We start from the raw sequence: 12,613 nt of genomic DNA, 5'->3' as shown, positions 1-12,613 counted from the left end.
ATGTGTATAGGAGGCCAATAATCATGAGCATTTGTAGATTATCTTTTTAATTAAAAATTTTTCTTTGACGAAAGAATGACCTGGATAAACAGGATAGCAAGTTATATAGGTGCTGTGGAGAGAAACCAAAGAACAGAAGTTTCAGTATCTTTAAGATGTATTCTTGTAAGCTAGAAGCTATGCATTTTAAAGAATCTGAACAGTAGAATCATACTAGTAACCAGGGAGAGCCATTGTAGATTGTGAACTCTAAATTCAAATAAATGAAAAAATGCACTAAAAAATAATAAAAAAAAGATACAGCATCACAAGATGCAACTGAATTTTGTGTAGTTTAGTATTACTTATTTAATACTTTCTATGCTAACTATACTGCAGTGGATTTTGTAATAAAATTTTGTCTTGTGGTTTGTTAGTAATGCGATCATTTTTGATGGATACTGTAAACATGAAGCCCAAGAGGTAAAGTAATGTCTTCCCAGCATATTCCCACTCCTGGTGCACATCCAGCTGACACACTTGTCATGGCCAGTACTGATAACCCACTCTGCTCCCAGGCAGAAAATGACAGCCGACACCCGATTCTGATGAGCTGTGGAAATAAAGCAAAGGATCTGAGCACTTCAGATAGAAATATTTCAATCAAATCTTCAGTTACACAGTTAGAAACAGGTTGAAAGTGTTATGGGGGAGGGAGGCAATAATTGCAGGAAGAATCAGGCATGTCAGAAAAAAGTCAGCTCATTTGACTCTTCCTTTCATTTAGTGATTTCCCTCACATAGAAACGTAAGGGTCCCTCTCCTTTGATGGCATGCTGGCAACTGAACTCCAGTGAGAGCACTCTGTACAGTGCTGAGATCATTTAATTAAGTAAGAAGATGTAGAGGAGACAGAAGTGGAAGAAAAAATATAGGGGAAGGATGTATTAGATATACTTCTTTTGGACTGAAATGTAAAGTCATCTGCTTTTAGGATAAGGGGCTTTTGTAGCTTTTAAAAGGTCTCTCTTTTAATCAAGAACACCCTTTTCCATTAGAGGATGATAGGAAGTCATAAGACAAGCTGTATTTTGTTTTCCTATATTTTTAGCTTTCAGTACAAAGTCTCCTGTACATCAAATTATTAATTAATAACTGTGGAACAGAAGTGACTGAATTTGGCTGTACATTCTTTAGAAGGAATACTAAATAATGCTTCGAAAGATCCTTATCTTTCATCTACATTAGTTTTAATAGAGCAGTCCCCTCTTCTGCCAGAAATACCTGATGAATGGGGATCTTGTATGATTTCAATTCTTAGTGCACTACTCAGTTCTTACTACTTTAAGACCCAAGAATCCCAGTGTTTAGTAACAGACATTTTGGCCTAATTATTGCACCTACGTAAGTACTACCCTCTATCAGGACTATACTACCAAACTGTATTTAAAGAGCAGAATTTCCCCTTCTCCTTATATTAGACACTAGTACTGCATCAGTTCCCACCCCCCTTTAGAAACCAAAGTCATCTGCAGAATAAAAAGCATCCACAAACGTATTACCACAGTTCAGTGCTGAACAATATAACCAGAATTAGAGACATTCAGCACATTACCTTACAGTTATGTGAGGTTTTAATACAGCTCCTACTCTCCATCCTTTGGGGATTCCTAGCTCCCACCTGTGATGACCTTCACACTGCAACCACCTCTCACCCACAAACTTCTAAAAGATTTGGGTCAGACGGCGTCAGAGAGCGTTTTTGTTTTCTTTGGCTCTGAACGTAAAGCTTGTCAGAAGGAATGTTCTCCATAGCCAACTGTATCACAATGAAGCCAGCAGCTTTAAAGACTATGGCCAAATAATAAATTTAGACATTAAACGCATTCTAAAATCCTATACTTGGGCTACACAAATTGATCCTATTTTGATTAAAAGGTAATTACCAGTAATTTACCAATATCTTTCATACTATTAAAGTTAGAGTCAATGTACGGATTTGGCCTAGGCTTAATTATGAAGGTGCCTCCCAATGTATCAAATGTTTTAAAAATCTCATCTGTGAGGTAAACACATTAGCGAAGACCCCATGTTGCATTACCTGGGTACGTCTTGACAAAGTTCATCTTATTAAAGTCTTCTGAGATATGGAATTCCTAACACCAAGGAAACACACACAGTTAGATGAAGTAAAGCGGCACACCCACTCAGGTTGAAATGGGAATCAGACTGAGGAAAATCTTTGGCACCAAGAACACAGGAATAACCTCATATAAGCAACAGACTTAAGTTGACAGCCAACAACCACCTGTCCTGCTACAAAAAGATAGGTTTGTTCTCAGGGCTTGTCTACACTTGAAACAATACAGCTGCACTAATGAAGCACTTCAGTATAGACACTTACTACAGCAAAAAAAAAAAAAAAAGGGTTCTCCCATCACTGTAGTTAATTCACTTCCCAAGAGGCAGTAGCTATGTTGGTGGAAGAATTCCTCCATCAACCTAGTGCTGTACACACAGGGATTTAGGTTGGCTAAACCATACGACTCAGGGGTGTGGATTTTTTACACCCCTGAACAACATAGCTGGGTCAATCTAATTTTCTAGTGGAGACCAACCCTTGGAAGTCACAGGCTGGCAAATACTATACTCAATACCACTCTGACCACAGATTAAAGTGCAGATTTATTTGTATCAGCTGCATGGAGATGAATCACTCATCTTTTCCACAGAGGATTTGCATTCAGAATTAAGTTGACCAAAGACAATGCGTTGGAAAGAAAAAAGGAGACATTTCATCAGGTATTAACAAAAAGAAAAGGAGTACTTAGTCTCTAAGGTGCCACAAGTACTCCTTTTCTTTTTGCGAATACAGACTAACACGGCTGCTACTCTGAAACCAGGTATTAACAGTTATCCTAACCTGCATCACTTTGTATTTTTAAGGGTTTCTTATGGAAGTGAAGCTTTTGGCAATCACAAGTTTTCATCCCTTCTCTGAGGTTAGCTGTGTGTTCCCTCCACCCTTTTCTCCCCTTGTTTGTAACAGAGGGTTGCTCTCTGCAACATTTTTTGTGGGAGAAAGTACATGTGGCAAACAAAGGGGGAAAAACAAGAGTGTAAAACACGCCAAGAAAACAGGAGAGACAAGGAAGGATTTAGCCTCTGCACCAAGGAACGAGGTGAGGGATGCATGATTGGATGACCCCCACACAAGGGACAGAGAAAGGGCTGGACACTAATGCCATAGAGCTAGGTGTGCAAGAACTATGGACTAGAATCAAACAAGGACACAAAGCCTCACAGCAAGGAAACTGAGGTTACTTCCCCTAAAACACGCAAACAGTTTTCAGTTATTCTATAGTTTGATTTAAGTATAAAATAAAGGGCTGGCTATATATACTGCTCATGGACAATTCAGTCAAGTCTGCAATTATTCAGCCACTACCAAAGAAGCTTCACAATTAACTTGTGTTCTTAAAAGAAACTGCAGCAGCAAAAACTTACCATAATGGCACCATTATCCTGGCCTACAAATATTCTTCTGCTGTCATGATGATAAGCCATAGCTGAACAAGGAGCTGCCAAGAAGATCACAAGACAATTGTTAAAGTACATATCATATCACAATTAACACTGAATGTTTCCTTTAGGAAGGAAGTTGCCTGGTTTTGATAAACAGATTGACAGTCAGGCTCCATCTGAAGAGACGGTCTTATTTTATTGTGTGTGTCTTTGCTTTGTTTGAGAGATTTAATTCCCTGTTGCTAGGCTACAGCAAGGTATAGTAGTGCTGTAAAGGAAACACACCCTATTAATTCCAGCCACAAGCTGGAATGAACAAATGGAATTTGACCAGGGCTGAAAATCTGGCTTGAAGAGTTCATACACAGAAGCTGACACCTAAAAGCGAGGCTTGCTATGTTATCTCAAATTGAAAGTCTTTGAACTGCATGACAGAGCAAGTATTCAGGACCTTTGAGTTGGCATAAAGTACCACTAGAGGCAGCAGACTTCAGGGCAGAAATATTTGATCACATGTTAACCTCGTGTCTGACCATGCATTTCAAACCTTGCACATCTGTTGTGGTAAACAATCATATTTTGTGATTCTGTCGGCAGCCATGCAAAAAGATTCTCTCTCATCTGATTATATGCAGGCTATTCTGAGAGCCCATTACAAAACCAGAAGAAACTTCAAAAAAGGGAAGAATGTCTTTAGGCGTACTTAGTGAGAATGTGGTGAACCGAGCTACAAGACAGACAATGAAAGAGGAATTAAAAAAATAAATAAGGGTGACAAATCATTTCATCACAAATTTTACATCACCAAAATGATTAATCTTTCACAACACTAGCCACATCTTTTTGTGGGGGAGAGGTTCTGATTTACTGTTTTTCCTCTAATACCTTGGCAGATATTTCTTTGCACATCTAATGCAACTTAAATTAATGATTCTTTTTCCAGTTTCCTTTGACACATAATGCTAGACAAGACCATTCCAGCATAACACAGGACAAAGAACCTCACCCAGTAATTTCTGTATCAAGCCTAAACCTTCTGTTTGAGCTACAGTAGGTCTTTTAAAATACCTAGTCTTGATTTCAAGAGATGGGGAATCAACATAATTGCTAACCAAGCTGTTCCATTGGTTAGTTACCCTCACTGTGAAATGAGGACCTTATTTCTAGTATGAATGTGTTTAGCTTCAACTTCCAACCCACTGGATCTCATGTCTTTCTGCTAGATTAAAAAAAGCTATCAAATCTCTTTCCCACATAGGCACTTGTAGATTATGATCACATTACCTCCTTCAACTTCTCTTGGATAAATTAAATAGATAGAGCTTTTTTAGAGTCTCATTAGAAAGTTTGTTTTCCAGACCCTGAATCCAGGGTGAATAAAAATGATTTAATTTTTTTGATAAAATGCTTTGAGGAAAAAACCCTATCTAAAGATAGTTTTAATTAAGATACATTATAGCTCAAAGATATCTCATCAAGGAATAGGGATTAAAAATTCTAATTCTATAGTATGAGGCAATATATTCACATAATGTTTAAGAAAAGTTTTGTAAATGAGTTCCAATAGTTCATGGATTAGGGACCCAATTTAATGGTGTTCCAGGGCTTCTGTATAAATTTAGGTTAATCTTTCTATCTACCCAAAGGGACTAAGTGCTCAGCCTAAAACAGGAGTCGGCACCCTTCAGATGTGGTGTGCTGAGTCTTCATTTATTCACTTTAATTTAAGATTTCAGATGCCAGTAATACATTTTAATGTTTTTTAGAAGTCTCTCTCTATAAGTCTATATATTATATAACTAAACTATGTCAGTATGTAAAGTAAACAAGGTTTTCAAAATGTTTAAGCAGCTTCAATTAAATTAAAATGCTGATCTTACGCCACCGACCCGCTCAGCCTGCTGCCAGCCTGGGGTTCCATTCACCTAGGCCAGCAGCAGGCTGAGCAGGGCCTGCGGCCGGGACCCCAGACCAGCAAGGAGCTGGCAGCCAGAAGCCCAGACTGGCAGCGGGCTGAGTGGGGCCAGGGGCTGGGACCCCAGACCGGCAATGGGCTGAGCGGCTCAGCCCATTGCCACTCAGCCCGCTGCCGGTCTGGGGTTCCGTCTGCCGGCTCCTGCCAGCCAGGGTCCCGGCTGCTGGCCCCACTCAGCCCACTGCCAGTCTGGGATCCTGGCCCTGCCCACACAGAGTGGGTACCTACCTTCTCCCTGTTTGTAGCCCATTCTCTTCCTCTCTCTCTGCACTGAGCCGAGGATGGGAGTGCACTGAGCACAGGGCTGGGGGTGAAGAAGCAGGCTGGAGGTTGGGATTTAGGGTCTGGCCAGGAGCTAGACTGAGGGAGGGGGCTCAGGGTTGGGGCAGGAGGTTTGGGTGTGGAGTGCTTACCTGGGACAGGGGTGCAGGAGCTCCCATTTGGTGCTCAGGGTGGAGGTAAGAATGTGGAGGGGTGCAAAAGTCAGGGCAAGGGCTGGATGTGTGAGGAGGGTGCAGGAGTCAGGGAATGGGGGGGCTGGGTATGTGTGGGGTGCTGGAATTAAGGCTGGGTTGTGGGGGGGTACCAGGGTCAGGGCAGAGGGCTGGTGGCATGTGTGAGGAGGGTGCAGGAGTCAAGGCTGGGGTCATAGCGGGGTGCAGGGGTCAGGGCAGAGGGCTGGGGGTGTGGGCTAGGATCGTGGGGGTGGTCCCAGCCCCCTGCCCAGAGCAGCTCATGGCAGGGGGCTGGAGGGGATATGCCCTGATTCCACCCCCCTTCCCCAAGGCCCTGTCCCCACCTTCTCCCCGGAGCAGTGAGCACACTACAGCTCCGCTTCTCCCCGTCCCTCGCAAGGGCCATCAGCTGATCGGCGGCAGGGAGGGAGAGGAGATGGGGCAGGAACCCAGCACAGCCGGGGAGGGGGAGCTTGCCTGCCCTGCAGCAGCAGCTGGCAGGACCAAGCTTCTTCACCCCACCCCCCAAGATGGGGGGGAGGAGGGCACGGAGAAGAGCTGGCCAGGGTGGGCAGGATTTTTAAAGGCACGCTGCTGCCTGCTGGGGTCCTGGCCTGGGTTTGGCAACGGGCTTAGCGGGGCTGGTGGCTGGGACCCAGCAGGCAGCAGCGTGCCATTAAAAAAAAAATCTGCTCGTGTGCCATCTTTGGCACACATGCCATAGGTTGCCAACCCCTGGGTCTAGAAGATATCAGATGCTTAGTTTTGCAGTTCTCAAACTGTGGATTTGTGTCTCCAGAGATAACATGCTTGTTAACAGCAAAAATGTTTTTAAATAAATAAAATATAGAGGTGAGAAATAACAGACCTCAATCCTATTGTCCCTCTGCAAATTTGTGTACACAGAGTCACTCCCTTACCTCTCTTTAAAAATGCAAAGTTTCAGAAAGTTCAGGGAATAGAAGTTTGTTGGGGGCGGAATAGATCTGGATAAGGAGAAGAAGTCTGGAGATAAATGTGAGAAAGGAGGGACAGGCAGTAGAAACAAAAGTGAAATTGTTTGAGCAGCATATTCCAGAAGTCTTGAGGTCTTTCTGAGGGTAGCCTTCATTGATTTGAGATCTACCATACCATTCTCTCACTAGAAGGGAAAACCTATACTGACAGCAAGCCGTAAAAGAGAGCCAGTTTAGAAATGAGAACCATTCAAGCAATATATATTTGCTGATGACGTTTTAAATAAAGTCACACCAGTGAACTGGTGGAAGTCACTTAAGCACTTGGATTCAGTGACTGTTGATGTGATAATCTCACTTTTAACAGCAGTAGCTTCTTCTGTTGGTGTAGAAAGAATTTTTTCTCCTTTGGACTAATTCATTTCAAATTGAGAAATCATTTGGGACCTGAAAAAGCAGGAAAGCTTTTTTTTCCCTTTTTCAAATTATAAACAAATAGGAAAATAAAGGTGAAGACAACCGAGTTAGCTGCAGAAGCCAATATTTTAAGTTTCTCGTGTTGACCTGGCTGACATGATTTAAAAAAATAAAATAGACTATAACTTTGTTAAACAATTTTAACAAAATCAAACCTGTTTTTAAAAAATTTAAATGTTTAGCTAAATTCAAACTCATATGCTTGTTTTTTAAAAACCTATGAAAAAATTCCAGAATACATAATATTGTTTTAGTTCAATAAAACAATTTAAAATGTACGTATGGTGATGTTCTCCTCCTAATTCAGCATGGCAAGAAAATCCTCCAAATATTATGATTAACTTGTTGAATTGGAGATAGTTCACCTCCCAATGACTTCATAAATATCTGCTTCAACTACCTTTGGTAAATGAAATAACCAATCATTCATTTTCTGATACAGCTGTAAAACTAATCTGAAAAGTTTTCAAACTAAATCACTTTAAAAACCTATAGTGTGTACCTTCTAAAAATGAAACTTACATCTATCCAAGTTGTGAATAATATGTATTAAGGTTATACCAACCAACAAGAATGCACTTTTATGCAGAAATCCATGATTAAATCGAGTCTTCCTGACTAGTGATTTAAATCAAATCCACCCTGCCTGAATCATTCTTTTAGCTCTTTGCTGAACCTACATGGTTTTTCAACATCTTTTTTGAAAAACTGTCGACACCATAACTGGACATAGCATTCCAGTAATGGTCTCACTAATGCCATATGCAGAGATAATGCCACCTCCCAAATCCTTCTTGATATTATCCCTCTTATACATCCTAGGATCTTATTCACCCTCTTAGCTACACCATCATACTGGAAGCTCATATTCAACTGGTTGTGTTCTAAGACCTCTAAACCTTTTAGAGTCACTGCTTTTAGGATACAGTCCCCAATCTTATAAGTGTGACCTATATTCTTTGCTCCTAGATGCATGACCCTGCATTTGGTAACATTAAAATGCATGCTCAAATAAGCCCACCGAATGATTCAGGTCCTATAACTAACCTGTTCCCATCATTTACCATTCCACTAATTTGTGTCATCTGCAAATTTTACCAGCAATGATTTTATATTTTCTTCTAAATCATTGACAAAGATATTGAATAGCATTGGGCCAAGTACAGATCCCAGACAGACCCCACGAGAAACATCTCCACTGGATCACTATTCCCTGCTTACAAATTACTTTGTGAGCTATCAGTTATTCATCCATTCAATATGGGCTGCATTGATCTTCAAGAGGTTCCTCTCCAAAACAGAATGTTATGTGGGAATACATCAAATGCCTTACAAAAGTCGAAATATACTATGTTTCCACCTTTATCAACCAAACTCTCAAAAAACGGTAAATTTGACAATACATTTTTTCTGTAAAAACATACTGATTAGCTTAATCATGCTACAATCCTGTAATTCTTTGACTGCATCCCAGATCAGCTTTTCCAAGGCTGGGATTTTGTCTGGGATTGATGTCAGGCTAACTAGCCTACAGTTTCCTGGATCCTAATTTACAATCTAATTTTTGTCAAACATTAGCTTTTTCCAGTCCTCTTGACCTTCATGACAGCTCCAAAATTTGTTTTAAAAAATTAATGGTTGAGAAAAAATGATGCTGATGCACAAGTTCAGTGGTTAGTTCAGCTCAGCTTATAATTAAAATTTGTTAGTTGGCATGCACTGTACCAGAGAAAACAGAGCAGAACGTTAAGGGCCAAATCCTGCAGTCCTCAGTCAAAACTTGCACTATCTTAAATGGTAGCTTTGATTATACTGCAGCACTTGGCCCTATGTTTGTGTATATCCTACACTGTCATGGTTTAATACCATTTATGTAAAGCATCTAGGCAGCAGCTCTACATTTATGTAGTGATTCTTTAGGCAGAAAGATTAAAGCAGAAGAGATTTTATGGGCAATACATTCAGGTTCTAAGAAGTGATGCATCATAACTAAGAGTAAGCATTTCCCCCCCCGTGATCAACTCTTAAATATTTAAATACACTAGCAGGACCATGTGCAATAGCAACTTCTGATTCCAATACTACTACATAAAAACTGAAAGAGCATCTTGTTTATCTAATTTCTCATTAAGAGTTTTAAGGCTAAACATTCAGAACCAGCAAGCACACACAAATTCCCCCCCCCAGAAACTAAGTCAAATTCAGACCTAAAGAATTTGAGAGTGTTCCTTTAAAAAGTGCATACAAGTGTAATGTTGCCAAACTATGAGACATTACTAAAGATGTTCCCCATTATATGAGTTGGCACAATGCCCTTTAAAACAAGAACTATTTTAACAAAAAATTAGTACATTTATACTGAAACTTAAAAACTCAGCAAATATTTGTTTCTGAGCTTATCTACAATTAGTGTTAAATTATTCTAATTCAAATGGGGTTTCACATAGCCTAAGCATAAACAAATTGCTATTACTTTTCTTTAAGAATTTAACATAGCCACAGAACGGATTCTATGTTTAGCTGAACCTAGTAATCAACACTAATACACCATAACATTTACATTTATGTATAGTGTTACTTACATGACATTGCGTGGTAAATGCTGGGCCAGTACTGGCCACTGTCCCTTTTCAGCCATACTCGAATTGTTCTGCCGGATGCAGGAGAAAGGAGGAAGAAAAAGAGAAAAGTTGTAAGCTTGTGTATCAATCGTTACACCTATACTGCTGGTTTTGTTTTGTTTTATATAAAGACTCAAGTAACCCTTCTGCTTTTCTACTACCCCATTTTAATATGGTACAGGGTAATGCCTTCAGAGAGGACTCTGAACAGTTTCCTCCACAGCAGTTGTAATGTTATCTGAGTAGGTATGGGAGGCTTTGAGGAAGACTATTTCAACCCTTCTGTCAGAGAATAATTCAACGCATCTCTATATATTCTTTGTCAGTCAGAATCAAAAAGAGATTTAAGCCTGATCCAGGAAGCATCAGGTCATCCTACTGTCAAGCCAGACCACATTTTATACATAATCATCATATTTATGTTTATACTACATAATTACATTCAAACTAACAGACAGTAGGTCAAAAAGATCAGTTGGGTGACCCAATCTGATTCTCTGCATTTTTCAGGGTTGCTCCCTTGTATCGAACAGTAGCAGTGATGGTGGCTCAATCCCTTCCTTTTGTAGTCCATTCCACTGCACATTCCCCTTCCTCCTCCATGCATAATCTCAGGATTACTTTATGTATGACCAATTTCCCTATTTTGTTGTTAGCTGTCCTTGGTCTCATGCACTAGCACGAGATCATGTACTGCTGAGGGGAGTTCCCTTGTACATAAAATGCAAATAAAAAACTGTTGATCTGTTTAAATTAGCAACAAAAAACAGAACAGAAATGGAGACAATATGCAGGTTTGTGCACATAAGGCCTGCTCCCATTGAATCCAATGGTGCAGGATCAGGTCCTTAAAAGAAAGGAAAGGGCTGAAAAAGTGATCTTCAGATAATTTAGTACTATTGCTTCTGTGCCTGCCCTGCAGGTTTTTTGAGGGTGCGGGAGAAGAACAGCTAGAAGTAGAAAACCCATATTTTTATGATATATTTAAAAAGATTTTAAAATCTTTGAGACATGACATTTTAAAAAGGTTTTGACAGAAGATTAAAAAATAAAAATTAAAAGATTCAAGTAGATTTTTTTTCCTGTCTAGTTTTAACTTCCACTTTTCCAAGGCTTTCCTAGCTCGTCTCCTCTTTTGTGGCCGAGAGTAATCTGGGCCTCCACTTATGCTCTAATAAATTTGTTAGTCTCTAAGGTGCCACAAGTACTCCTTTTCTTTTTGCGAATACAGACTAACACGGCTGCTACTCTGAAACCTATCTTGAAGGTAGTTAAGATTACACCCTGAGGGAATGAGGAAATCACATTTACAAGAGACTACCACGAAATGTGATATTCAAATTAAAAAAAAAAAAGACATGCACTGTTTTCACAAATGTTGGATGTAGTTGGTTGATTGTTTTGGGTGGCAGGGGGAATGGCAATTTTATTGCTTTTTAGAAGAGTTGTGTCCTGTCACAAGTTACAGCAAGCTCACATTTTTAACTCACCCACACAAGACAGAGACAACTAAATTAATTTTAACTACAATAAAAAAAGGAAAGAGGACAAACAGATATGGCATTTGGATTGGTGTATTTTCAAGGCTGGACTACAGTGTATTATATTAGAATTACAACCAAAATTTTACATAAAAAAGCTATTCATTTTGCAGTTCATACTGGCATGAATGCCAAAGTTTTGACATGGCAAAGTTAGAGTTGCCAATGCATCCCCTAATGCAGGCCATTTTGCATATGCATTATTAAAGTTATATCATATATGACCACATACCCAATTTCCCCCAGGAAGCCTGGACATCAAGCTGCTGTTCAATTTTTATTTTACATGTCATCCCCTGCACCACACTGCATTCCACTCAAATCCCTCAGTTAGATATGTTATCTGCCACAAATGTGTCTTATTTGGAGAAAGTGACATGGTTCCCCTAACACCATCCACAGCCTGAGGCAAGATCCAGAAATTATGCTTTACAGAAGCCGGGTTGTTTTCCCTCATTTAATAGAGCAGATGTGAACCATTCATAACATTGTTCCCCAAAAGTCCACATGCTCCTTCCATTTGGGCACTTTATTAAAAAAAAAAAAATCAATAACCACTGTTATTTTTTCCATAGCTTTTAGAAAGTTTGGATCATTTTACCTGCTGCTTTTTATGCAACTTCATCACACTCACCAAAACGATTTGAAGAAGTTCCAAGTGCAGCTTTGAGCTGCACTAATTCAAGCCTCTTTCACTTTTGACCAAAGTCCTTCAATTAACTTTGTTCTCAAATGACAAGAGTGAACTGCAGTAACCATAGCAATTGAGAAAATTCATTACAGATTTTGCAAGCACATATAGCCTTCGTTTCCTCTTAGGTCTCTTGTATATTTCACTGTTCTTGAAAACAGTACCATGAAGATGTAACATTGCCAATGTGTTGCTAGTCAGGTAATTTCTTGAGAATGTGGTGCATATAGTATCTGTTACAAAGATACAGTTCCTCTCATTGAAGGCCACATAGCTGGAGACAAACTGCAAAGGTCAGCCAAACAAATCTCTTAGAAAGTTTTTTCATTTTGATTTAAAAGAAAATCCAGATAAGAATTAAACCACCGATGACAGGTTTGCATTTTGCGATCA

The 12,613-nt window shown here is 39.7% G+C and overlaps 1 protein-coding gene across 1 annotated transcript in view; it reads right to left on the bottom strand.

The window, feature by feature from the left end:
- The window catches only part of WDFY1 (WD repeat and FYVE domain containing 1), a 45,900-nt gene that overhangs the window by 21,989 nt on the left and 11,298 nt on the right, over positions 1-12,613 (bottom strand). Inside the window, exons 2-5 of the mRNA XM_038415427.2 lie at positions 9,950-10,017; positions 3,487-3,560; positions 2,081-2,135; positions 442-592 (exon numbers count right to left, since the gene is read on the bottom strand). Coding sequence (XP_038271355.1) covers positions 442-592; positions 2,081-2,135; positions 3,487-3,560; positions 9,950-10,017 — 348 coding nt within the window. The remainder of the gene's footprint in view (positions 1-441; positions 593-2,080; positions 2,136-3,486; positions 3,561-9,949; positions 10,018-12,613) is intronic.

Source organism: Dermochelys coriacea, chromosome 9 (genome assembly GCF_009764565.3).
Source record: "Dermochelys coriacea isolate rDerCor1 chromosome 9, rDerCor1.pri.v4, whole genome shotgun sequence".
NCBI lineage: Eukaryota > Metazoa > Chordata > Testudines > Dermochelyidae > Dermochelys > Dermochelys coriacea.
The sequence above is the reverse complement of the archived record's forward strand: the minus strand, read 5'-3'. Positions and strand labels throughout refer to the sequence as shown.